General features: G+C 44.8%; 2 protein-coding genes across 2 annotated transcripts in view; both read left to right on the top strand.

Moving 5' to 3' along the window:
* LOC136627167 (zinc finger protein 850-like) overlaps positions 1 to 24,170 on the top strand; it is a 62,863-nt gene extending 38,693 nt beyond the window's left edge. Inside the window, exons 10-14 of the mRNA XM_066602101.1 lie at positions 20,713 to 20,884; positions 20,967 to 21,090; positions 21,173 to 21,237; positions 21,752 to 21,854; positions 22,859 to 24,170. Of these exons, the coding sequence (XP_066458198.1) occupies positions 20,713 to 20,884; positions 20,967 to 21,090; positions 21,173 to 21,237; positions 21,752 to 21,854; positions 22,859 to 23,976 (1,582 nt within the window). The 3' untranslated portion in view covers positions 23,977 to 24,170. The remainder of the gene's footprint in view (positions 1 to 20,712; positions 20,885 to 20,966; positions 21,091 to 21,172; positions 21,238 to 21,751; positions 21,855 to 22,858) is intronic.
* LOC136629105 (oocyte zinc finger protein XlCOF7.1-like) overlaps positions 1 to 27,901 on the top strand; it is a 354,252-nt gene that overhangs the window by 79,453 nt on the left and 246,898 nt on the right. The gene's annotated exons all lie outside the window — the stretch shown is intronic.

Raw genomic sequence — 27,901 nt, 5'->3', positions numbered from 1 at the left:
CATATGGACTCCAGACTGCAGTCCGTACCTGCTTCTGCTTGCAGTCCTGAACACAGAAGCCTGTTCAGGCTCACATGCAGTTGGCGCCAACAGGCCCATTTCTGCCACCAGGTGTGGAGATCAGGTTCCATTTCGGAGTCCCTAGTCGTAACCAGTATGGTAGGGTAGCGTAGTCAGGCAAGCTAAAGGTCAGTACACGGGAGAAGCTATGAAGTACAGAGGAGCAAGCAAGTGGAGTAGTCAGGTAAGTCAGAGATCAGTACATAGGTGCAGCTATGAAGTATGGAGGAGCAGGCAAGTCGAGTAGTTAGGTAAGCCAGAGGTCGGTACACGGGAGAAGCTATGAAGTACAGAGGAGCAGGCAAGTGGAGTAGTCAGGTAAGCCAGAGGTCAGTAATGGGAGCAATTCTCTTTTGTAAGAAGAGCAGGGTAGTGGAGGAGCTTGACTAGAGACTGGAAGCACAATCATTGTGCAAGGAGGGAGGGACAGGTTTATATAGAGAGACTTATTAAGGAAAACAGGGTAGAGCCAATCGGGGGAAAAGCAGGAGTATGGATCTAGGAGCAAGGATCAAGGGTAAGGTTTTGAATGGAAGCTATCCAGAGAACTGATATCTTAATCATAAGTGGCGCTGCCTGGAGCATGGGAGCTCCCAGGTGCGAATTGTGATGCCAGGAAAGGACACACAATACTGGTTGGGAGTAGTCAGGGCTCAGAAGAACATGAAAGGCAATCTCCACTTTATGCTGGACCCAGAGTGCGGCCCAATTCACACGGGCAGATTTGATTTGAGGAACCTGCGTGGGAGATCCACAAATCAAGCCACCCATAGGGATGCATTAGCATCTGCAAGGTAATTTAAAGTATGCGGATGTGTTTTTTTTTTTTTATCCTGATGTGCGAATCGCAAGCGCGGGATGTAATCGCAGCAAGCTCTATTTTTCTGTGGAATCCGCAGGTGGCTTCCATTGAACGGACATGCCATGGATTCATGGGAAAGCAGGTGATTCAAAAGAAGAAAAATAGCCACTGCGCATGCGCTGGGCACATCAGTTGGCGAGCCCGGACACATCCACTGTACTGGAGAAAGAAGAACCGTCCGCGATGGAAGAGACCCACACTGGATGCGGAGAAGTAAGAACCTGTCTTTAATTGCCCATGTCTGCGGGCATGGGCAGATTCCCTTGCGGGATTCAGCAGTGGAATCCGTGTGTGCCCACGTGTCAAACTGTAACACTTTGTAAGTTGCAATGCCTCGTCATCCGTATAAGATGTTACACATCTCCTCCAGGTCCCCACCCCTTGTGTATGTTGGGCTAAAATTTGGGGTAGAAAGTCAAAGTGAAATCAATTCTGATGAGAGAAATCAAATCAGCCCTAGCCTGTGGGAGAGCATTGAAGCCACAAATGAAGTAAGATGCCTGAAGCCAATAAAAGACATGCTCAAAAGAGGAAGCTAGACATGCTTTTAAAGGGGTTGTCCCGCGCCGAAAGGTTTTTGTTTTTTTTTCAATAGCCCCCCCGTTCGGCGCAAGACAAACCCGATGCAGGGGTTTAAAAAAAAAAAACGGATAGTGCTTACCTGAATCCCCGCGCTCCGGTGACTTCTTACTTACCTTGCGAAGATGGCCGCCGGGATCTTCACCCTCGGTGGACCGCAGGTCTTCTGTGCGGTCCATTGCCGATTCCAGCCTCCTGATTGGCTGGAATCGGCACACGTGACGGGGCGGAGCTACGAGGAGCCGCTCTCCGGCACGAGCGGCCCCATTCAGAAGAAAGAAGACCGGACTGCGCAAGCGCGTCTAATCGGGCGATTAGACCCTGAAAATTAGAGGGCACCATGGAGACGAGGACGCCAGCAACGGAACAGGTAAGTGAATAACTTCTGTATGGCTCATAATTAATGCACGATGTACATTACAAAGTGCATTAATATGGCCATACAGAAGTGCTGAACCCCACTTGCTTTCGCAGGACAACCCCTTTAAGTTATAAAATTTTAACAATTTAGTTGTCAGTTTGGAAAGAAATTCTCAATCCAGTTGGTATCTTGTAGTGGGATATTACCGTTGTTGTCTGAAGGTCAATTTGTGAAAAACATAAAGTCTCGTTCTATTAACCTAGACCAGTATTTCACTGGCTTATTGTCTGTGAAAAACTTCTTTAATGAGATCCCCAAGTAACGACAAAGGTAGCGAGGGCTCAATTTCGTGTTCATACAAGAAAAAAGGGACCAGCCACACCAATTGACCTTTTTCAACTGTTTATACTGCCATACCCTTAAAGGGGTTGTCTCACGCCGAAACGTTTTTTTTTTTTTTCAGTAGGCCCCCTGTTCGGCGCGAGACAAACCCAATGCATGTGTTAAAAAAAAAAAAAGTTTAGTACTTACCCGAATCCCCGCGCTGCGGCGACTTCTTCCTTACCTTACTAAGATGGCCGCCGGGATCTTCACCCACGATGCACCGCGGGTCTTCTCCCATGGTGCACCGTGCGCTCTGTGCGGTCCATTGGCGATTCCAGCCTCCTGATTGGCTGGAATCGGCACACGTGACGGGGCGGAGCTACGATGACCAGCTCTCCGGCACGAGCGGCCCCATTCACCGCACAGAAGACCGCACAGCGCAAGCGCGTCTAAAATCGCCAGAAGACGGCGATTTTAGACGGATCCATGGCGACGGGGACGCTAGCAACGGAACAGGTAAGTGAATACCTTCTGTATGGCTCATAATTAATGCACGATGTATATTACAAAGTGCATTAATATGGCCATACAGAAGTACTTAACCCCACTTGATTTCATGAGACAACCCCTTTAAGGTATCCCTTGTTATCTGCAAGTCCATAAAAGGTATCAGGGATGGCCAAAGAAAAAAAACAAAGTCTTGTACCAGAAGGGATTTCTCAATGTCAATGTGTGGGGCAAACTCCGACATCATGGAGAGCCATTTAGAAAGGTGGTTGGCTCCATAATATGTATGTATATCTGGAAGAGCTAACCCTCCATTCTGTTGAGAATATGAGAGTCTTGGGTGCTCATTATTTCATAAGAACCTGCTAAATAATCTAACACACAATTATCACCCAATTCTTTAGAGTATCCAACCTTCGAAGACTTTTTGTTGCTTCGGTTTATTTGTGCTGCCTCTGTTGAGGGTTCTTTGTTCCCACGGGCATTCTGTTCTCTAATATGGTTTGCCATATGTTATAGCAGGTATATCAATGCTATACTCTCATAATGCTCAGTTTGTTCTATACAACAAGTAATCTTATTTTGTGCTACACTATTGTTACCCCTTAAGAACGTGCCTTTTTTTCATTTTTGGTTTTTCATCCTCACTTTTTTAAAAAATCATACCTTTTTTTTCCATTTACATAGATACATGAGGGCTTGTTTTTTGAGGGCCGAGTTGTATTTTTTAATGGTACCATTTTATGTAATTAATGAAAAACTTTAAAAAACGTCTAAGGCTAATTTCACATGGGCAGGAACGTGTAAGTTACCCACAGATTCGAGAGGTGTTTGTGTCAAAAATGCCTCACATCACTACAAAAAAGTAGCAACTGTTTCCCATTATTTTCATTGGGAAACTTTGCATCGCAACATGTGTTTTTCCATGCCCCATTAAAAACAATAGGCGAGGTGTTCCGGGGAAGGCCCAAAGATAGGTTATGTATACGGGGTTCATATTTGTACGTCTCATGATTTTCCCTGGCAGTGTGAAAGCGCCTCAAGTGGAGTGAAATAGAAAAAAAACACAATTCCCCAATTGTGACAGGCAGTCTATAAAAACATGCCATGGGCACTCCTTCATAGGCATTTATTTATAGCAGCCCTAGGCGCCTTCAGATAGCCCCTGGTTGTAATGGCAACTATACAGCACCCCACAATCTTGGTTTTTTTGCAGGATGAATTGTATGTTTTATTGGTACCATTTAATGTACCACATAGTTGTTTGAAAACTTTAAAAAACTTATAAGTGGAGTGGAATAAAAAAAACAACACAATTTTCCAATGGGGGGGGGAGAAGGGGATCTTAATTCTATGGTGTATACATTGTGGCAAAAATGACACGTTGACTGTATTCTATGTTAGTTTGGTTACATGGATACCACATTTGTATAGTTTTACTTTTGCTGTGCTGCTGTTAAATTAAAACCTTTGGACAAAAACTGAACTTATTTTCTGCTGCTATCTTGTGACAGTCATAGCGTTTTTATTTTCCCGTCAATGTAGTCGTGTGATGGCTCAGTTTTTGTGAGAGGTCCTATAGGTTTTTATTTTGGTTCCATTCTGGAGTTCATATGACTTTTTGATTGCTTTTTATAAAATGTTTTCTTTGACGAGACGGGACCAAAAATGTGCAATTTTAGCATAGTTGATTTATATATTGGCGACGTTCACCACACAGCATAAATAATGTGTTACTATGATGGATTGGATTTTTAAGAACGTGGTGATACCAAATATGCTTTTATTTATTTTTTTTCTTATTATTAATATGGGGAAAGGGAGGTTTCTGAACTTTTACTCCCTTTATTTTTCCTCAGTAGTTAAAAGTTTTTTAAAACCTATTAGTACACGTTTTCAGTTATGGTAGGTAAGGCCGAAGAAAGACATATATCCATAGTGGACTTGAACTTACGATCATTTGATCGCTTATACAGTATAATGTAGGGATTCACAGAGGCAAGAATAGTCCAAAATATTATAACTAGAATCTGTTCACTGCTTTGGACTCTAAAACATAAGTGTTAATATTATTATTAAAAACTTTTTTTTACAAAAATTCACAAACAAACATCTCATATCGATGAGCTATTAAATTCTTAGAATACTTCTCACTTATATAGTGGCTGATATAGTCGGGATCTAAGTATATGGTTGTGTTTGGTGTCCCTGCACCAAAAAAAAGATGAAGAGGAGGGAATCGTACTCTTGACAGTAAATCGGTCCTGGTTCGATGCGTTTTGCTCAAGAAGGAGCTCTTCAGGGACCCCAATATACCTCAATATAATATGTATTGGTGACTTTCCAAAACCAACCGCATATCAGCAATACAATCATTGGTTAAGAAAAGCTCACATGCCGATGTAATGGTGAGGGTGGAATAGTGTATAATACACATATATCCACCAAATAATAAGGGGATATCGTATTATCTTATTCTTGCTAAGGTAAATAATAACAAGAATTGCGCTGTGGAGTAAACAGTGTATCTTATTGTCACCCTCACTAGTCTGCTAGGAGCCCTTCCTTCACTGCAATGCTCCAGTGACTTCTGCCCAGTGTTCTCCTGGATGCTACTTTAGATGCCTACATCTCAGGCAGCAATCCCTATCTGCCCGCAGCTCAGTTTCCGGTTATTATAGTGGAGACTGCTACACCCAATTGGTTTCCACCCTTCAATTTCTAATACTGTCTTTCAAATAACTACTTTCCATTTGATTGTCTGATACTTCTAGTTTCTTATTCCCTATAGTTGCCTCTTCATTGCAAATAGCTCAGCAGTAGAGATGAGCGAACATACTCGTCCGAGCTTGATATTCGTGCGAATATTAGGGTGTTCGGGATGCTCGTTACTCGTAACGAGTACCACGCGGTGTTCCGGTTACTTTCAGTTTCCTCTCTGAGACGTTAGCGCGCTTTTCTGGCCAATTGAAAGACAGGGAAGGCATTACAACTTCCCCCTGTGACGTTCAAGCCCCATACCACCCCCCTGCTGTGAGTGGCTGGGGAGATCTGATGTCACCGGAGTATAAAAGTCGGCCCCTCCCGCGGCTCGCCACACATGCCTTGTGAGTTAGCTGAGGGAAAGTACTATCGTGCTGGTGCTGCTGTAGGGAGAGCATTAGGAGTCAGTGTAGGCTTCAAGAACCCCAACGGTCCTTCTCAGGGCCACATCTACCTGTGTGCAGGCTGCTGCTAGCAGTGTTTTTTTTTTTTTTTTCTCAAAATCGGCAGTGCAGAGCATTGCACCCGGCATTAGGGACAGAAGTGGTGTATAGGCAGGGAGAGTGTTAGGAGTGAGTGTAGCCTTCAAGAACCTCAACGGTCCTTTCTAGGGCCAAATTTAAGCGTGTGCAGTACTGTGCTGGCTGCTGTTAGCAGTGTTGCATATTTTTTTTTCTTCTAAAAATCGTCTGTGCAGAGCATTGCACCCTCCATTGATACTACAGGGACAGAATTGTGTAGGCAGGGCCACAACACAGTTATTGTTCATTGAATATACGCAGTGGGTCCTTCCCTTTGCTAAAAAGGACAAAAAATTATATTTGGCCAGCCTGTGTCAGTCCTAAGGTCTCCGTGTACGTGTGTGCTGCGTGGAGAACGTACAAAAATCAGACGCAACCAGCTACGGTTTACTGCAGGCTTGCGCCATTGTCTTTCCTGACTGGCAAATACCTGCTCTGCTAGAGTTAATAACTCTGCTACACTAAAGTTGTGTGTCGGGGCGGAGCCTGGCCGGAGATGTAGATAGTCGCATCTCAGAGTAGCTCCTGCAAGATCCGACATTCCCATCCTGTTAACGGGACCCAGAGACGCCGAAAGGCAATCAAAAAGCAGCGGAGGCACAGTAGCAAGCTCCGGAGACAGAACAGACAGCAGCAGAGTTAATGGTGCGAGGCAAGGAGCGGGGGAAGGCAGATGAAGCCGGCGGCAGGCAGAAACAGCATGGCGCCGGAGGGAGGGAGCAGAGAACGCTCATACCGCGGCCCAGCACAAACAGTGCAGACACAGCACGTAAACTGGCAAGGTATGCCAGGGAGGAGGGGGGCAGAAAACAGGACTCCATAAGCCCTAAACAACAGAGGGGAGAGCGGGAGAGCCCACAGAGAAGCACACAAACGGAGGGAGCAGGAGGGGAGGAAGAATCTGCAGACACAGTACATGCAGAAAGTGTAAGTCAAAAGGAAAGAGCAGACAAAGCAAACACAACAACGGACCCTGCTAAACACAGCAAGGACAAGGAAAAACAAAGTAATTTACATGCTGTACAAGATCATGCTGGAAATGAGCAGGAAGTCATAAGTCATGCAGACAACCCCAACTACAAAAATAAAGGTGCAAACAGTGTCAATCCAGACGAACACTACACAGAAGACAGCATGAATAATGCAAGCAGCCCAGGCATATGCACGCACAGCGCAAATCACGCAGACACCTCAGAAAGCACTATACGAGACACCTCCCAAAGTGCAGAAGATGCCGCCAAAAAAGATCAAAGGCAGGAGGACGAAAGGTGCGCCAGGGAGCCTACGTTGAAAGAAATATTCAGCGAAATCACTAAAGGCAACGCGTCACTGAACAACCTTAATATGCAGATGGGGGTGATGCAAAGTAATGTAAACCTGCTACGGCAAGATATGAGGAAAATATCAGAGCGTCTGACAGACACTGAACAACGTATAAGCGACGTAGAAGACGCAATACAGCCGATGCAGCGAGACGTGGAAAAAAATCTGCATGACATACAATATCTACAGAACAAAGTAGACGACCTAGAAAATAGGTCAAGAAGGAACAACGTGAGAATTGTGGGCCTCCCAGAAAAGACGGAAGGAAGAAACCCTGCAGAATTTTTTGAAACATGGCTGCCCGAACTGTTCGGAAGAAACACTCTAACTGCAATGTTTGCAGTCGAAAGAGCCCACCGTGTACCGACACGACCCCTCCCCCTGGGGGCTCCAGCCAGACCGATACTCATCAAAGTACTGCATTACAGAGACCGTGATACCATACTCCAAAAGGCCCGCGAAAAGGGTGAAATCCAATATAATGGCGTGAAAGTCTCCTTCTATCCAGATTTCTCCACGGAAATACAAAAGAAGCGAGCAACATTTGTAGAAATAAAAAGACGACTGCGAAACCTACAAGTGCCCTACGGGATGCTGTACCCGGCTAAACTGAGAGTGGCGGCGCTGGGCACGACACAATTCTTTGAAAACCCAAAAGATGCAGGTGCCTGGATAGATCAAAATGAAGAACAGATCCGGAGGGGAAGATCACCGCGCAAGACACCATGAAGAGGCAACACCCAAAGAAACGTTCATGCAAAGGGAACCGAAAATTTCTGAAAGGAGCTCCTGGGACGACAGGATGCATCGCGTAGGAGAATGGAGGACTGGTACCCCGATCCGATGAGACAACGGATCAGTGAGTTACATGTTGGGGGTGTCTGTTGTTTGGTCTCTCTCTCGCATATTAGGGGAATATTAGATAAGATACAGTTAAAAGGGATAAGGTTAAACGATAGAAAAATGATTCAGGGTGGGATAAGGGGAAGAAATGTCAACGTAAATGTACAAATGATAAATGTGTTGCAAATAACGAAAATATGTATAGTAAATGTGGATAAATGTCTGTACTGGGGGATGTGGGGGACCAAACCAAAATGTTACTGGAGAAGCCCTATGCGGAGAACAAACAGTAATACACATACACATATACGGGGCGACACGGGCGAGACACAAATACAGAGATGGGGACCCTCCCAGTGCGGCTCACTCATAAAAACAAAAAGGGGTGGAGGCGCCCAGAAAATAACCCTGCGGAAAACAAAAAACAAGGAAAATGGGTAGTAGGATAAGGGTCGTATCGTGGAACGTGAGAGGTATGAGTGACCAGACAAAACGATCAGCAGTACTGCAAGTCATCAAGGAACAAGGCCCGGCTATTATATGCTTGCAGGAAACACATTTATCAAAAGAAAATACGGACACGTTCAAAATAGGGGGGATGGGTCAGAGCTTCCACTCCACACACACGAGGTATTCCAGGGGGGTCAGCATAGTGATACACAGAAATATACCGTTTAAATGTCTCTCACGAAAAATTGACCCAGAAGGCCGCTTTATATGCCTACACTGCAGAATCTACAACTACACATGCATTATAGCTTCAGTATATATCCCGCCACCATATAATAACATGATAATGAGGCAAGTTATAGGTTTCATAACAGATAAACCGGACATTCCAGTCCTTATCATAGGCGACTTTAATTCGGTCATTAACCCTGCACAGGACAGACTAAGGGCAGGAAACGCAAACGAAGAAAGGAACCTGACACCACTAGGTAAACTAATAAACGAGATATCATTGATAGACATATGGAGAACACGGCACCCCACAAACAAACAATACTCCTGCTACTCATCCACATACCAATGCTTATCTAGAATAGACCTAGCGGTAGGGAATATTCAGATATATAGAGATATAACCTCGATAGAATATCTACCAAGAGTTGTTTCTGACCACTCCATCCTACGTCTGGACATACAGCACAGTAACACTGTGAGTCATTCCCAAAAAAGATGGAATCTGAACTCGCACTGGCTAAACATATTAAACAAGGAAATAGTGAAAAAAACACTAGAGGAATACTTCATATTAAATAAGGATACCACAAGTATGACGATTTGCTGGGAGGCCATGAAGGCATATATGAGGGGGGTATACATACAGCAAATCACACAGGCAAAAAAAGGACATAGAGAAAGAGGGCAAAAAATACGAGACAAACTAAAAGAATCAGAAGAAAATTACATAAAAGAGAAAACTATAACAACACTCAACCTATGGAAACAGGCCCAAGAGGCCCTTAATAAATACGTCCTAGAAACGGCAGCCACTAAAAATGGGTTCAGGAAACAGACATATTATGAGGAGGGAGAAAAAACGGGACATATGCTGGCAGTTATAGCCCGAGCACAAACTAGCCCCACATACATCATTGAACTAAAAGACGCACAAGGCGAGATAGTCAGGGACGCAACATCCATAAGAGAGATTGCACGGGAATTTTACTCCTCTCTGTATTCCTCGAAACTGGAAAAAACGGTAGAACAAATCGAGGAATACTTGGCGGATATAAGAACACATAAATTGACGGAGGAACAGAGAGAGTTTCTAGATGCACCAATAGACTTGGAGGAGATGCAAGAGGCAGTAAAAGATATGCAAAATAACAAGGCCCCAGGGGAGGACGGTTTCCCAATAGAATTTTACAAACAACATGCAGACACTTTATTACCACAACTCCTGGAGACATGGGCGGGGGCGGAAAAGGAAGGGGAACTACCACAAACAATGCGAAAAGCAAAAATAATAATCCTGTTAAAACCAGAAAAGGACCCCTTGTTGATGGACTCGTATAGGCCGATATCGCTGTTAAACGCGGATGTCAAAATTATAGCAAAAGTTTTAGCCAAGCGGCTATCACAAGTGGCATCCACCTTGGTGCATCCAGACCAGAGTGGGTTTATACCAGCAAGATCAACGGCAACGAACATCCGTAGAGTATTTCTAAACCTACAAATACCCGTAGATAATACCGGAGACAGAATCATATGCTCACTGGACGCGGCCAAGGCGTTTGATAGCGTTGAGTGGCAATACCTGTGGAAGGTACTAGAAAAAATGGGCTGTGGCCCAATATTTGTGAGACGAGTAAAACTCCTATATGCTAGAGCGGAGGCGGATGTGTCCATCAACGGGGGGTCATCAGAAACATTCCCACTACATAGAGGGACAAGGCAGGGATGCCCACTATCGCCACTCCTGTTTGCACTTGCAATAGAGCCCCTAGCATGCAAAATTCGGTCACACCAGGAAATAGTGGGATTCATAAGAGGAAACATGGAGGAGAAAATCGCTTTGTATGCAGACGACATGTTGTTATTTTTAGGGGACAGGGAAAAATCTTTAGAAATCACGATGCAAACAATAAAAGAATTTGGAGCCTTCTCAGGACTCGCTATCAATTGGACCAAATCCGAAATACTATCAATAGACACCCCAGACATGCAAGTTGCCAACAGAGAATTAACCCTGAAATGCACCCCAACAATTAAATATCTGGGAGTTAAAATTACGAAAGAGGTCAGTGAGTACGGGAAAATAAACCTGGAACCACTTATGGAAAAATGGAAACAAAAACTTCACGTATGGAAAAAACTACCCATGACAATCATAGGAAGAGTGAATCTTATAAAAATGATATGGATGCCCCAATTACTGTATCTAATACACAACTCCCCACACTGGATAACACAAAAATTTTTCCACAAGGCCAAGGGACTGTTTAGAGAACTCATATGGGGAGGGAAGACACCTAGGATAAAATTAGAACTGCTATACAATTCAAAAGAAAAGGGAGGATTAGCCTTGCCCAATCCGTTCTCGTACTTCATGGCCTCCCAGCTGCAACATCTCAGGGGATGGGAGACAGAAGAAACACACGACGCTAGTTTCAGAATCCTTAAAAATCTCTTTAACGGATCACATTTGTTTGAAACCCTGGAACGTGGAGCGTTTAAAAAAAACGGTCAAAGTGCCCCCACGCTATTATTGATACATAAAATATGGTGGAAGACCAGAAACATGCTTGATATAAAAAACTGCACACAACATACCCCCATATGGAATAACCCGCACCTGCCAGAAATCAACAAGCTAAAAGGATTCCAAGGGTGGAAAGACAGGGGAGTTAGGAGAATGGACCAGATACTGGAGGGGGGGGAACTAAAAACCTTCGAGCAGTTAAGGCAAAACCACGACATCCCCAATAGTGACTTTTACAAATATCTGCAACTTAGACACGCTATACAAGCGGAAAAAAACACGGCGGAAATAACAATGGTAATAAATATAGTAGCGGACATAATAGGAAAAGCCACCACCACAGCGGGGAAAATATCTGTACTATATTCCCATATTCAGGACACGGTCAATGCACACAACCCGTTATCAACAAGAGCAAAATGGGAGGCAGACATAGGGCCCATTGAGGAGTCGCACTGGGAGGAAATCCTACAAATGACACCCAAGCTATCTCTGAGCGAATCACACAGAGTCTCACAAATATTTCTAATACACAGAGTGTACCGCACCCCGGCCTTCTTACACAATATAGGAATGAGAACCTCCCCGATATGTGTAAGGTGCAGAACCCACACGGCGGACCTAATCCACATGCTATGGCGATGTCCGAAATTGCACAGATATTGGATGGGAATAAGAAATGCAATTAACGCGGCATTTGGCATACGTATGGACTTTACACCATACGTGTGCATTCTGGGATACATACAGGATCTAACATTAGATGATCATGAAAAACTAGCGGTAGCCAGACTATTGTATATAGCCAGAAAAACAATAGCCCAGCGCTGGTTGGACGAAGAACCACCCACGCTGGGAGAATTCAAAAATAAGGTCAACCAAATTTTACCGTGGGAAAGGAGTATTTACACTAAGCGTAAGACCAGTCAAAAATATCAGGACATATGGCTGAGATGGATACACGCCCAGAGCAGTAATGTTGGATCAAATACATAGGGAGTGGTGAGCCGTGTGGGGGGGCACCAGTAAACCGGGGATTTACTAAGACATAACAACGTATGTAATGGATATATATAAAGTTTATTGGGAAATGTAGAACAAATTACAGACTCGATATACAATAAAATAAAGTGGTAAGGAGTAATAGGGAAAAGTTAAGAAAGGAGGGATTGGAGAGAGAGAGACCGGGCAACGGGCAAAAGAAATATGACCCCCCCTCGAATGCAACAAAAAATCTAACCCTGAATCAATAAAAGAAAACAACAAGAAGATAAGCAACACGAAGACCAAAGAAGAAAACAAATATACGTTACAAGAACTGTTATTATTGTTTACAACACAACACTGTGTTCATTCAGAGACTGTTTACCCAAAGAACAGAACGTTGAGAGAGAGATCTTAGGGGGGATGGGGGAGGGAGGGGGGTGAGGGGAAGGGGGTGGGTGAGAGGGGGAGGGGGAGGGAGGGAGGGGAAACCAAAGATTTGTTAAAAAAAATGTTTTAAAATATGCAAAAGGTGAAAAAGTTTAATAAAAAATACTTTAATTAAAAAAAAAGTTGTGTGTCACTTTTTCAGGGCCACACTACAGTTCTAAAAGTTATTGTCCATTGAATATACGCAGTGGGTCCTTCCCTTTGCAGAAAAGGACAAAAAATTATATTTGGCCAGCCTGTGTCAGTCCTAAGGTCTCCGTGTACGTGTGTGCTGCGTGGACAACGTACAAAAATCAGACGCAACCAGCTACGGTTTACTGCAGGCTTGCGCCATTGTCTTTCCTGACTGGCAAATACCTGCTCTGCTAGAGTTAATAACTCTGCTACACTATAGTTGTGTGACACTTTTTGAGGGCCACACCACAGATATTAAACTTCTTGTTCATTGAATATACGCAGTGGGGTCTTCCCTTTGCAAAAAAGGACAAAAAATTATATTTGGCCAGCCTGTGTCAGTCCTAAGGTCTCCGTGTACGTGTGTGCTGCGTGGAGAACGTACAAAAATCAGACGCAACCAGCTACGGTTTACTGCAGGCTTGCGCCATTGTCTTTCCTGACTGGCAAATACCTGCTCTGCTAGAGTTAATAACTCTGCTACACTATAGTTGTGTGACACTTTTTGAGGGCCACACCACAGATATTAAACTTCTTGTTCATTGAATATACGCAGTGGGGTCTTCCCTTTGCAAAAAAGGAAAAGAAATTATATTTGGCCTGCAGGCTTGCGCCAATTTATTTCCTGCCTGGGAAATCAAATCACTGGTAATACAGCATGCTGAGGGGTAGGGGTAAGCCTAGAGGACGTGGACGTGGCCGAGGACGCGTAGGCCCAAGTGAGGGTGTGGGCACAGGCCGAGCTCCTGATCCAGGTGTGTCGCAGCCGACTGCTGCGCGATTAGGAGAGAGGCACGTTTCTGGCGTCCCCACATTCATCGCCCAATTAATGGGTCCACGCGGGAGACCTTTATTAGAAAATGAGCAGTGTGAGCAGGTCCTGTCCTGGATGGCAGAAAGTGCTTCGAGCAACCTATCGTCCAGCCACACTTCTGCGCCGTCCACTGCTGCAAATCCGAATCCTCTGTCTGCTGCTCCTCCTTCCTCCCAGCCTCCTCACTCCACTACAATGACACCTGCTCAGGAGCGGGAACACTCCCAGGAACTGTTCTCGGGCCCCTGCTTAGATTGGGCAGGAGTGGTTCCTCTCCCACCAGAGGAGTTTATCGTCACTGATGCCCAACCATTCGAAAGTTCCCGGGGTCCGGGGGAAGAGGCTGGGGACTTCCGCCAACTGTCTCAAGAACTTTGTGTGGGTGAGGAGGACGATGACGATGAGACACAGTTGTCTTGCAGTGAGGTAGTAGTAAGGGCAGTAAGTCCAAGGGAGCAGCGCACAGAGGATTCGGAGGAAGAGCAGCAGGACGATGAGGTGACTGACCCCACCTGGTGTGCAACGCCTACTCAGGACAGGTCTTCAGAGGGGGAGGCAAGGGCATCAGCAGGGCAGGTTGCAAGAGGCAGTGCGGTGGCCAGGGGTAGAGGCAGGGCCAGACCGAATAATCCACCAAGTGTTTCCCAAAGCACACCCTCACGCCATGCCACCCTGCAGAGGCCGAGGTGCTCTAAGGTCTGGCAGTTTTTCACAGAGACGCCTGACGACCGACGAACAGTGGTGTGCAACCTTTGTCGCGCCAAGATCAGCCGGGGAGCCACCACCAACAGCCTCACCACCACCAGCATGCGCAGACATATAATGGCCAAGCACCCCACAAGGTGGGACGAAGGCCGTTCACCGCCTCCGGTTTGCACCGCTGCCTCTCCCCCTGTGCCCCAACCTGCCACTGAGATCCAACCTCCCTCTCAGGACACAGGCACAACCGTCTCATGGCCTGCACCCACACCCTCACCTCCGCTGTCCTCGGCCCCATCCAGCAATGTCTCGCACCGCACAGTCCAGCCGTCGCTAGCGCAAGTGTTGGAGCGCAAGCGCAAGTACGCCACCACGCACCCGCACGCTCAATCGTTAACCGTCCACATAGCCAAATTTATCAGCCTTGAGATGCTGCCGTATAGGGTTGTGGAAACGGAGTCCTTCAAAGCTATGATGGCGGCGGCGGCCCCGCGCTACTCAGTTCCCAGTCGCCACTACTTTTCCCGATGTGCCGTCCCAGCCCTGCACGACCACGTCTCCCGCAACATTGTACGCGCCCTCACCAATGCGGTTAGTGGCAAGGTCCACTTAACTACGGACACGTGGACAAGCACAGGCGGGCAGGGCCACTACATCTCCCTGACGGCACATTGGGTGAATTTAGTGGAGGCTGGGACAGAGTCAGAGCCTGGGACCGCTCACGTCCTACCCACCCCCAGAATTGCGGGCCACAGCTCGGTGGTGGTATCTGCGGCGGTGTATGCTTCTTCCACTAAAGCACCCTCCTCCTCCTCCTCCTCCTCCTCCTCCTCCTCCTCCTCAACCTCTGTCTCGCAATCTAGATGTGTCAGCAGCAGCAGGACGTCGCCAGCAGTCGGTGTCGCGCGGCGTGGCAGCACAGCGGTGGGCAAGCGTCAGCAGGCCGTGCTGAAACTACTCAGCTTAGGAGATAGGAGGCACACGGCCCACGAATTGCTGCAGGGTCTGACAGAGCAGACGGACCGTTGGCTTGCGCCGCTGAGCCTCCAACCGGGCATGGTCGTGTGTGACAACGGCCGTAACCTGGTGGCGGCTCTGCAGCTCGGCAGCCTCACGCACGTGCCATGCCTGGCCCACGTCTTTAATTTGGTGGTTCAGCGCTTTTTGAAAAGCTACCCACGCTTGTCAGACCTGCTCGTAAAGGTGCGCCGGCTCTGCGCACATTTCCGCAAGTCCCACACGGACGCTGCCACCCTGCGCACCCTGCAACATCGCTTTAATCTGCCTGTGCACGGACTGCTGTGCGACGTGCCCACACGGTGGAACTCTACGCTCCACATGTTGGCTAGGCTCTATGAGCAGCGTAGAGCTATAGTGGAATACCAACTCCAACATGGGCGGCGCAGTGGGAGTCAGCCTCCTCAATTCTTTTCAGAAGAGTGGCCCTGGTTGGCAGACATCTGCCAGGTCCTTCGAAACTTTGATCAGTCTACCCAGGTGGTGAGCGGCGATGCTGCAATCATTAGCGTCACCATTCCTCTGCTATGCATCTTGAGAACTTCCCTGCAAACCATAAAGGCAGCCGCTTTGCGCTCGGAAACAGAGCCGGGGGAAGACAGTATGTCGCTGGATAGTCAGAGCACCCTCCTGTCTATATCTCAGCGCGTTCAGGAGGAGGAGGAGGAGGATGAGGAGGATGAGGAGGAGGGGGAAGAGACAGCTTGGCCCACTGCTGACGGTACCCATGCTGCTTGCCTGTCATCATTTCAGCGTGTATGGCCTGAGGAGGAGGAGGATCCTGAAAGTGATCTTCCTAGTGTGGACAGCCATGTGTTGCGTACAGGTACCCTGGCACACATGGCTGACTTCATGTTAGGATGCCTTTCTCGTGACCCTCGCATTCAACGCATTCTGGCCACTACGGATTACTGGGTGTACACACTGCTCGACCCACGCTATAAGGAGAACCTTCCCAGTCTCCTTCCCGAAGAGGAAAGGGGTTCGAGAGTGTTGCTATACCACAGGACCCTGGCGGACAAGCTGATGGTAAAATTCCCATCCCACAGCGCTAGTGGCAGAAGGCGCAGTTCCGAGGGCCAGGTAGCAGGGGAGGTGCGTAGATCGAGCAGCATGTACAGCCCAGACAGTGCAACAGTCTTTAAGGGCCTGGCCAGCTTTATGGCTCCCCAGCAAGACTGTGTCACCGCTCCCCAGTCAAGGCTGAGTCGGCGGGAGCACTGTAAAAGGATGGTGAGGGAGTACGTAGCCGATCGCACGACCATCCTCGGTGACGCCTCTGCCCCCTACAACTACTGGGTGTCGAAGCTGGACACGTGGCCTGAACTAGCGCTGTATGCCCTGGAGGTGCTTGCTTGTCCTGCGGCTAGCGTCTTGTCGGAGAGGGTGTTTAGTGCGGCTGGGGGAATCATCACAGATAAGCGTACCCGCCTGTCAACCGACAGTGCCGACAGGCTAACACTCATCAAGATGAACAAAGCCTGGATTTCCCCAGACTTCTCTTCTCCACCAGCGGACAGCAGCGATACGTAAGCAATACGTATTATGCACCCGCGGATGGAAGCTACGTTCTCTCTCACCATCCAAAACGGGGACATTTCTGCTTCATCAATCTGTGTCTAATATTCCTCCTCCTCCTCCTGCTCCTCCTCCTGAAACCTCAGGTAATCACGCTGAACGGGCAATTTTTCTTAGGGCCACAAGGCTCACTCATCTAATTTTTCGAAACAATTTTTATATGTTTCAATGCTCTTAAAAGCGTTGAAACTTTAACTTGAACCAATTTTTCGTTAAACTGGGCTGCCTCCAGGCCTAGTTACCACTTAAGCCACATTAACCAAAGCGATTAATGGGTTTCACCTGCCATCTTGGTTGGGCATGGCCAACTTTTACTGAGGTACATTAGTACTGTTGGTACACCAATTTTTTGGGGCCCTCACCTACAGTGTAATCATAGCAATTTGTATGTTCTTCACCTGCACTCATGGTACAGAAGTGTGTGTGGGGTTGGCCTACACTTTAGCTACATAAATGTAACTTGGGCCTTGGCTATACTGCAGCTACTGAAATGGAACGAAGACTGCGCTCCCACTATACTGCTGCTTCGGAATTGTTACTGGGGCCTGTCTTGAGTGCTACTATTGCTGAAATGGAACGAAGACTGCGCTCCCACTATACTGCTGCTTCGGAATTGTTACTGGGGCCTGTCTTGAGTGCTACTATTGCTGACATGGAACGAAGACTGCGCTCCCGCTATAATGCTGCTAGTGATATGTTAGTGGGGCCTGTCCTAATGCTACGGCTGAAATGTTACGAATTCTGGGCTCTGCCTCTACCGCTGCTAATGGTATGTCTCTGGGGTGTGGAAACAGAGGCTTCCCAAAGACATGATGGCGGCGAGGCCATTTCCCACCAACGCGGTTACTGTAAAGGTGCATATAACCACGGACACGTGTGGAGGACACGTAGTGTCTCAAAAACATCCCCCTCCTCCTCCAACAGGGAAAACAAACATTCTTGGCAAATGCCTTTGCATTGGTTCGTCTGGTGGCAGTCCAAGAATTTCACCTTTACCGACACTACAAGAGAGACCCCACACCATCCCCCCGCCACGGCCCACTTAATCCTGGCCACATTCCGAAAACCAACAAAATAAAACCGCGCTACTAGGTCCGCAGTCACCACCACATTACCACCAACGCGGTTACTGTTAAGGTACATATTACCAGTCTGACTGGGGCATGCAGAGACACCTTGACAGAATGAATAGTGTGTGACACATAGGTTCCCCATTGCTATGCCCACGTGTGCAGCTCCTGATGGCGGTGGCACAGGATTCTATTTCTCATTGCTTCTGTACAGCATTGTGGGCTATCGCCCCACCCCTTTTAAAGAGGGTCGCTGCCTAGCCGTGCCAACCTCTGCAGTGTGTGCCTGCGGTTCCTCCTCATGGCAGACGCACTTCTAAATAGACATGAGGGTGGTGTGGCATGAGGGCAGCTGAAGACTGCGCAGGGACACTTTGGTGTGCGATGTGGGGGGGAGGGGGGGCGGTTGGGCAGCATGTAACCCAGGAGAAGTGGCAGTGGAGTGTCATGCAGGCAGTGATTGTGCTTTGTTGGAGGTAGTGTGGTGCTTAGCTAAGGTATGCCATGCTAATGAGGGCTTTTCAGAAGTAAAAGTTTTTGGGAGGGGGGGGGCCCACTCTTGCCGCTATTGTGGCTTAATAGTGGGACCTGTGAACTTGAGATGCAGCCCAACATGTAGCCCCTCGCCTGCCCTATCCGTTGCTGTGTCGTTCCCATCACTTTCTTGAATTGCCCAGATTTTCACACAAGGAAACCTTAGCGAGCATCGGCGAAATACAAAAATGCTCGGGTCGCCCATTGACTTCAATGGGGTTCGTTACTCGAAACGAACCCTCGAGCATCGCGAAAAGTTCGTCCCGAGTAACGAGCACCCGAGCATCTTGGTGGTCGCTCATCTCTACTCAGCAGTAATGATAAGAGAAAAGAAATCAAAAGAAGAAAGAAATGGTGGAGCAGCAGACCGACAGCATTGGTGGTAGGCCAGTGGTATACGTTTTTTTTAACAATAATATTAAAAGTTATGTTTTAGAGTCCAAAGCAGTGAATAGATTACAGTATAATGTAATACCACAGTGTTACATTATACCTCATTTTGACAAACATGCCACAGGGATGGGCTTTTATTTATGGCTAGGTGCCTTCAGGTGATTAGCTGGGGTCCCAAGGGGCAGATGCCAGCCCATCCACTATTGATGATCTATGCTGAGGATAGGTGATCAAAAATAGCCAAGAAAACCTCTATGGTAAATGCAGATAGCAAAAGGCCAAATGTTGATGATTGCTGACAACCACCGCTCTCGCAAATGGGATTCCCATGTCCTGTTCTCCTGTCATTGCGGGGTTGCTTCTCCCCCAACTGTGATTACCTACCAATCCATAATTCTAGCATAGTTTGGTAGACGGCCTGTCCAAACTTGGTATAATGCAATACTATGGTATTGCGTTATACTCTATGAGTGATCAAATCATCACAAGTTCAATTCCCCAAAGGGGTCTAAATAAATTTGAGAAAAGGAGTTTAAAAAAGTTTTATTAATCATTAAAAAACTAAAATGTATTAAAAGTGTAAAAAAATTCCTTGGTCACGTCACACCCATTTTGACATCACCACTGTGGGTGATTATTATCTGTAGTCCTCTATACGGCTCATGACAATGTATTCAACTCATATTTTTTTTGTATCATTTGGAAGATGACATTTACACTTTACTATCTCCTCAAAAGTTTCTCCTTATTATCTCCAGTAATCAATTTTTTTGGGGGGGGGTTACATTGAATTATTGGTTGTTTTTTACATTAACTCATTTCTGTTCAGATTTATACAATATAGGATGCTCTGCTGATATCTTCTATATAAGAGAATTTTACCGACTCACATGTCAAGGATGGAGGACAGAAACAAGATGGTGAAGAGTGTATTAAATCTCACCCTAGAGATACTCTTCCAGCTTACTGGAGAGGTGAGACATTCTGATGATGTCACATTATATCATTCTTATCCATGGTAATAACCGATGATGTCACTGGGGAGGGGAGAGATTCTGATGATGTCACATTACATAATTCTTATCTATGGTAATAACAGATGATTTCACTGAAGAGGTGATGAACTCCAAAGGTCCATTTAGACACAATGATTATCAATCAAAACTCGCTCAAAAGCCCTATTTTGAGCTATAATCACTGTGTCTAACTGCACTGACATTGTGCAGTTTTCGTTAACCAGTTGCTGAAAGACAAAGATCAGCCTTATCAGGAGCTCACAGCAGGATACAGCTGATACTATTGTTTCAGCTGTATACCGCTCCCTGAACACAGGCAGGGTATGAAGAACAAAGAGGTCCAGCTGTGTTCTGCATACCCCGCTCGGAGCGCTTGGCTATATAACAGCCAGGTGCTCTGAGCAGAGAACAGCTGGATGCAGAAGACAAGCGGCCCCACTTGTCTTCTGTATACCCCGCTCGGACGGCAAGGTGATCACTCAACGTTTGAGAGATCACCTTGCGCTGTAAAGGCACACAACGATTATCGCTCAAAAGTCACTCAAAAAGCATCTTTTAAGCGATAATCGTTGTGTCTAAACCAGGCTTAATAAATATCACTTTCCAATGTCTTCCCATATACAGGATTACACAGTAGTGAAGAAGACCTCTAGTGATGGCTGTTGGGCCTCTGTGTGTGATGGATGGGGAAGACCCCTGAGTCCAATCACGGGTTCCCCACCTTACCCCCTGATACATGAGGACATCAATGTACAGAAGATTCTAGAACTCACCAACAAGATGATTGAGCTGCTGACTGGAGAGGTGACGCTGCAGGGAATGCTGGGACATTATACAGTAACAGCACTGGAGGCTTCTGGGTGATGACTGTATATTGTGTTGTCAGGTTCCTATAAGGTGTCAGGATGTCGCTGTCTATTTCTCCATGGAGGAGTGGGAGTATTTAGAAGGACACAAGGATCTGTACAAGGACACCATGATGGAGACCCGCCAGCCGCTCCCATCACCAGGTAATAGACAGGACTAAATACATGGGGACTTTATTATCTGTATGTAAAGAATGACTTCAGTGTCTGTCTGTGTTTCTTCCAGTTCCATCCAGTAAGAGAAGCCCACCAGAGAGATGTCCCCGTCCTCTTCTTCCACAGGACCATCAGGTAGATGGAGATGTCCCTCTGATCTGTAGAAAGCTGTGAAGCTCTTGTCTTCAGTCTTATTAGATGTCTTCTACTTGTGTGATGAGGCCGGTGGAGATGGCAGGATTACCGCTGACCAGAGACATGTTGTCTGGATCTTCTCCCAGTTTTCTGGCGGTGGAGACTGCTGGTGGGAATAAGAAGCCAACAGGTTGGATTTATATCTAGCTGCTCCTTTATTTCCCCCGAGACAAACAGCGGATGTGTCTGGTAGACGCTGATCTCCTCCACTAAGACAACGTGCAGCATGTCTAGCCATGCCGAATATACATGTGTATGAGGTTCCTGTGGGGTCATTGAGCCGCCATCTAATATCTATGTCCGGCTTCCAGACCTGCAGCTTTGTGGCTCAGATAACTACTCCTGTCAGGGCATTTTGAGTTGTCATGCTGAATAACAATCTTTTCAGCTCTTATAAAACCTTCCACACGACTTCTCCAACCGTCTGCTGACTTTTACAATATTTGTTTCACAGCTTTTGTATCCGAATGAAGATCTGACCAATATTAATACTACAGAGACAAATGTGAGGGGCGATCAGCGGGGTAAAGAGGAGATTCCTACAGGTAACCGCCCAGGTGAGTAGTAACCACTAAATACAGCTGAGAAGAGTCACAGATTCTCCTCGGTCACCGACTGCAGATAGTTATGTAGATTTATAAGCTCTGGGATCTGTCAGTTTCCGCTGGATGTTCCACCATTCAGCCGAAGTACAAACTAAATGTGACTAAGAATGTGATCAAACTAAGAGTATATTCACATGCAGATCAACATTGGATAAATATATGAACCCGCTGGGGCCCCAGTCATCAGTTCACCAGTCCTACCAACTATGACAACAGAACTGATTTTAGGGTCTATCTTGGAGATTAGAATAAAAAGCATGAGGTTGGAGACTTTAAATCCCACTCCGATTCTAAAAAGGTTCTCTATCTGGGTGATACGTGCGTGTATAAGTGGCTTGTTTACACGGGACAATACATTGTTCAGTATTCTGCATGCAAAAGTTGAACGACGAACGAGAAGCGAACAAATTGTCGCTCCGTTGCTGAGTTGAGGCATGCAGTTACACTGAAAAATAGTTGTTCCAATTCCTGCTGGATGCAGGAATATGAATGATTTATCTGCCCATGTAAAGGCGCCTTTTAATTTGTATTTTATTAGTGTTCATGTTTCAAAATGACTACAGACCACAGCTCAGACCTATAAATAAATACAGATTTTCTCTTGACTCCCTAATTATATAGAAACCCTCCTAACAAGATGCAGAAATTATACTTTCTAAGAAACACAGACCCCCAAAAAACAGTTCTAAATATAAAACATACAGATTAGACCCACTAAAAAATTAGGGCAAAGGTAAAGATACCAGACCCTCTCAGTTTACAGACCCCAGAGTACAGGTTCAGAAGCTTACCTCTCCTTGTTCCTGTGATTCCATCTGCTTAATAATTGCCCTTGCAAAATGCCCAACAATTCGTAATGAAATGTTTCTGTAGAAATGTAATAAAATTTTAAGCGAATTTTTATAATATAAAGTTAGAATGTTCAGAAATAGTAAAATCAGCTTTTTTCTCGGCAGATGAGAGCACTGGGAGCTCAGAGGGACATCTGGTATCTGCAGACTGTAAAGCAGAGGATTGTGGCATCACACAAGATACATCTGAAGAACCTGCCATTATCCCTTCAGCCCTTCAAAACAAAGATCCATCATCTGATCTTCTTATACAGATTCCATCTTCTGATTCATCACAGACTGATAAGCAGAAGAAAAGTTGCAGAAGGGGAGGACATCAAGGAGCTCACACAGGGGAGAGGCCGTATTCATGTCCAGAATGTGGGAAATGTTTTAATATGAAATCAACTCTTGTTCGACATCAGCGAATTCACACAGGAGACAAGCCGTATTCATGTCCAGAATGTGGGAAATGTTTTATGCAGAAATCAAAGCTTGTTGCACATCAGAGAAGTCACACAGGAGAGAAGCCTTTTTCATGTTCAGAATGTGGCAAATGTTTTACTAGGAAATCAGATCTTGTTAATCATCAACGAATCCACACAGGGGAGAAGCCATTCTCATGCTCCGAATGTGGCAAGTGGTTTGCTGATCAATCAAATCTTGTTAAACATCAGAAATCTCACACAGGGGCAAAGCCATTTTCATGTTCAGGTTGTGGGAAATGTTTTGCAGAGAAATCAATACTTGTCAGACATCTGAAAATTCACACAGGGGAGAAGCCTTTTTCATGTTCAGAATGTGGGAAATGTTTTACAGAAAAATCAAAACTTGTCAGACATCAGAGAAGTCACACAGGAGAGAAGTTGTATTCATGTCCAGAATGTGGCAAATGTTTTTCTCAAAAATCAATTCTTTTTACACATCAGAGAATTCACACAGGGGAAAAGCCATACTCATGTCCAGAATGTGGCAAATGCTTTACGCAGAAAATAAATCTTGTTACACATCAGAGAATTCACACAGGGGAGAAGCCATTTTTATGCCTACAGTGTGGGAAACGTTTTACAGATAAATCAAACCTTGACAGACATTTGAGATCTCACACAGGAGAGAAGCCATTTTCATGTTCAGAATGTGGCAAATGTTTTACTGATAAATTAAGTGTTGTACATCAGGGAAGTCACACAGGAGAGAAGCCATTTTCATGTTCAGAATGTGGGAAATGTTTTACAGGGAAATAAACTTTTTTTACACATTAAATACTTCACACAATGGAGAAACCATATTCATATCCAGAATCCAGAAAGTGTTTTTCTCATAAACCATTTCTTTTTGCACATCAGAGAATTCACACAGCTGAGAAGCTGTATTTGTGTGCGGAATGTGACGTATGTTTTACCCAGAAAATAAATCTTGTTGCACATCAGAAAATTCACACTGGTGTAAAGCCATTTTCATGTTCAGAATAAGGGAAAGGCTTTAGACAAAAAAGAAATCTTGTTAGATATCGCAGAGCTCTCACAGAGTGAAGCTATTTTCATGATGAGAATTTGGAAAATATTCTTCTGGTTAATTAAATCTAGTTAAATATCAGAGAATTCACACAGAGGAGAAACCATTTGAAACGTTCTGTTTGTGAAAAGTATTTCATTTTTAGCAAAAGTCAACTCTAACTGAACATCAGGAAAGTCATGCAGGAAAAACAGAATGTGGGAAATATTTCTTCTTAAATATCATAGAACTCACACAGGCAAGAAGCAATTTTCTTTTTTAAAAACCCATCCTGCCATGCACCTTAATAGTACATAGCAGGAACTACATTGTTCCTGTGAGCAGCCATACTAGTATGTTGCAGTGATGGTGTGGGCTGAGAAGCCATGCTTACTTTGTCATTTGCAGGTGCAAGCTTTATTATATGTGACCACATACTAGTAGCCGTAATGGAAGATAGGTCCGATACTGCTGTTTATCTCCTTTGATGCCACAGCATCTAAGTAATTAGTCAGAGAGGTCTCTTTTTTTAAAAAAAATACATCGATCCCTGTGTAGGGAAAGCTAAGGGGTTACCATGGTAGCTGGAGGTATACAAACAGCCTCTGGGCCTGCCATACCTACAGACTGCACTTAAGCAGGCACTATTATGGACCTAGACACATTGAAAATAGGTGGAAGAAACATCAACAATCTCTGTTATGCGGATGACACAACTCTGTTTGCAAAAACAGAAGTAGGTCTGATGCAGCTGATATATAAGATTAAAACTGAAAATGAAAAAATAGACCTCTACCTGAATTTAAAGAAGACTAAAATTATGACAACAGCAAGAAATAGCCAAATTCGAATCAAAATCGACAATGAGATCATAGAATGCGTGCGAAACTTCATCTTCTTTGGCTCAAAAATTGACCAGGCTGGAGAATCTATGCCAGAGATAAAACATAGAATAGCATTGGGGCGAAGCGCAATGCTAAATATGCACAAAATCTGGGAAAGTATGGGATAGTAGTATAGCAGCTAAATACAGCATAGTGTAAACCACCGTTTTCCCCATAGCCATGTATGGATGTGAAAGCTGGACTACGAAAAAAGCTGATAGGAGGATTGATACGTTTGAGCTGTGATGCTGGCGGAAGCTGCTGCGTATGCCCTGGATGGCGAGAGGAACAAACCAAGAAGTCCTGAATCATATAAGACCCGATATATCACTGGAGGGCAAGATGACTAGACTAAGACTCACGGATTTTGGCCCCATTATGTAAGCAGAGTCGCTTGAAAAATCTACAGTGCTTGGACAGATCAGTGACAAAAGAAGACCCGTCCACCAAAGGACATGATGGCTGATACTGTCAGAGCTGATATTGGCATGGTTATCACACAGCTGAAAGAAGCAGTGCAAAACCGCAAAACATGGAGGGAGCTTGCCTTTAGGGTCACCAAGGGTCATGAACAACTAAACGGGTAACAACTACAATACACTGTAATATAGTGGTATGTCAATGTATTATATGATTCAACAGAGGAATGCAGGTTGAAATCCTTAGGACATAAATTGAAGAAAAAAGTAAAATTTACTAGTAAAAATGAAAACAAAATGCTTTTTTCCACTGACTTTTTTTTAAGCAAAACAATTCTATAATTGATATTGCAGCGTCTGTAACAACCTGTACAATAAAATGAACCCATTATGTTTCCTAACTAAACAGTGTAAAAATACCCGGCATTGTTCCACCACCAGAGTGATCTGCATCCCTGGCAGCTTCTCTTCAATTGCCTTTTTATTCTTCACATTTTTAGACCGTGATATATTTATTTATCACATGACCCTTACCCCCAACCCACTGACCCAATTTTGCTTTCTGTATCCTTCCCTCTATTCTTTATATTTCATGTTGACCAATGAGGTGTTTCAGTCTGTCATACGTTTTTGGTTTGAGCCTCATGCAATTCAATGTAAGTCAATGTAGGGCTGCTGTCAAACCTGTGTTAGGGTCAGATTAAAGTTTCCGTATCTGCTCCAAATTATCCGTTTTTTCCATTCCATCAGGTTTCCGTCTTTTTTACAGAAAAATAACAATGCAGAATGCACTATTTTTCAAAGCCCCAAAAGACAGAAACTTAACCCCTTAATAACGAAGCTTGTTTGTGCCTTAATAACCAGGCCAAATTTTGGAAATCTGACATGTGTCACTTAACATAGCATAACTCCGTAAAGGCTTTGCGTATCTAAGTGATTCTGACATTGTTTTGTGCCACATATCACACTTCATTTAAGTTGTGATAATAGACCGATAGAATTTATGGATATTTATTAAAGTACCAAAATTGGGAACATTTTGAAAAAAGTGTCTTTTTTCACATTTTTAACTTTAATATATCAAATATGTCCAAACATACTGTACAAATTTTTGCTAAGATATATATTTCCATCTGTTTACTTTATTCTGGACGCATGTTTGAAAAACTTTCGTGTTTTTTTAACCATTTAGATAACATACAAATTTAACATTACTTTTCAGCATTTTAGGAACACTTTGTTTTCCTGCACCAAGCCAAGATTGCAAAGACTCATAGCTGTCAGAATGATAGATCCCCCCACAAATGACCCTATTTTAAAAACTACACCCATTAATATATTCACTAAGGGGGGTCAGGAGTATTTTGAGTCATTTTAAAGACATATTTTTTTCCTATAGTGCACATGAAAATGAGAATTATCACCCAAAAATGGATACCCCTGTTTGTCCTGTGTACAGAAATATACCCCTTGTGGCCCTAATGTTATGTCTGGATGCACAACGGGGCCCAAAATGTAAGGATCAGACAGTGTCTTTCAGAACAGAAATTTTGCTTGATTGCGTTTTAGGCCCCATTGCCCACTTGTAGAGTTCTTGAGCTGCCAAAACCATAGACAGCCCCCACAAATGACCCCAATTATAAAATTAAACCCCTTAACAAATTTATCTAGGGGTGTACTGCCCATTTTCACCCCACAGTTTTTGAATGAACTTAAGTAAAGCAGAAGGAAAAAATTATGAGTTTCGTTTTTTTTGGCAATTTTGTCATTTTAAAAACATTTTTTTTCTACAGCACACAAATGAATGAAGACTTGCACCCCAAAATGGATACCCCTGTTTGTCTCGTGTTCAGAGACATACCCATTGTGGCCCTAATCTTATGTGTGGATGCACAACAGGGCCCAAAAAGAAAAGAGTAGACGGTGGATTTCAGAACAGACATTTAGCATGAAGGTGATTTAGGCCCCATTGCCCACTTGTAGAGCCCTTGAGCGGCCAAAACGACAGAAGACCCCAACAAATAATCCCATTTTGATAACTAGACCCCTTAAAGAATTCATCTAGGGGTGTACTGTGTATTTTTACCCTACAATTTTTGAATGAATCTAAGCAAAGCAGTAGAAAAAAATAACAATTTTCATTTTTTGGGCAATTGTGTCAATTTAAAAACAGTTTTTTTTGTACAGCACACATATGAATGAAGACTTTCACCCCAAAATGGATAACTCTGTTTGTGCTGTGTTCATAAACATACCCATAGTGGCCCCAATCTACTTACAGGACACATGGCTAGGCCTATAATGGAAGGAGCACCCGTTGGAATTCAGGCTACAACTGAATAATTTCCAGGCCTTATTGCACACTTGTAGAG

Source organism: Eleutherodactylus coqui, chromosome 5 (assembly GCF_035609145.1).
Source record: "Eleutherodactylus coqui strain aEleCoq1 chromosome 5, aEleCoq1.hap1, whole genome shotgun sequence".
Classification (NCBI taxonomy): Eukaryota; Metazoa; Chordata; class Amphibia; order Anura; family Eleutherodactylidae; genus Eleutherodactylus; species Eleutherodactylus coqui.
Note: the sequence above shows the minus strand (reverse complement) of the source record. Positions and strands in the feature narration are given on the sequence as shown.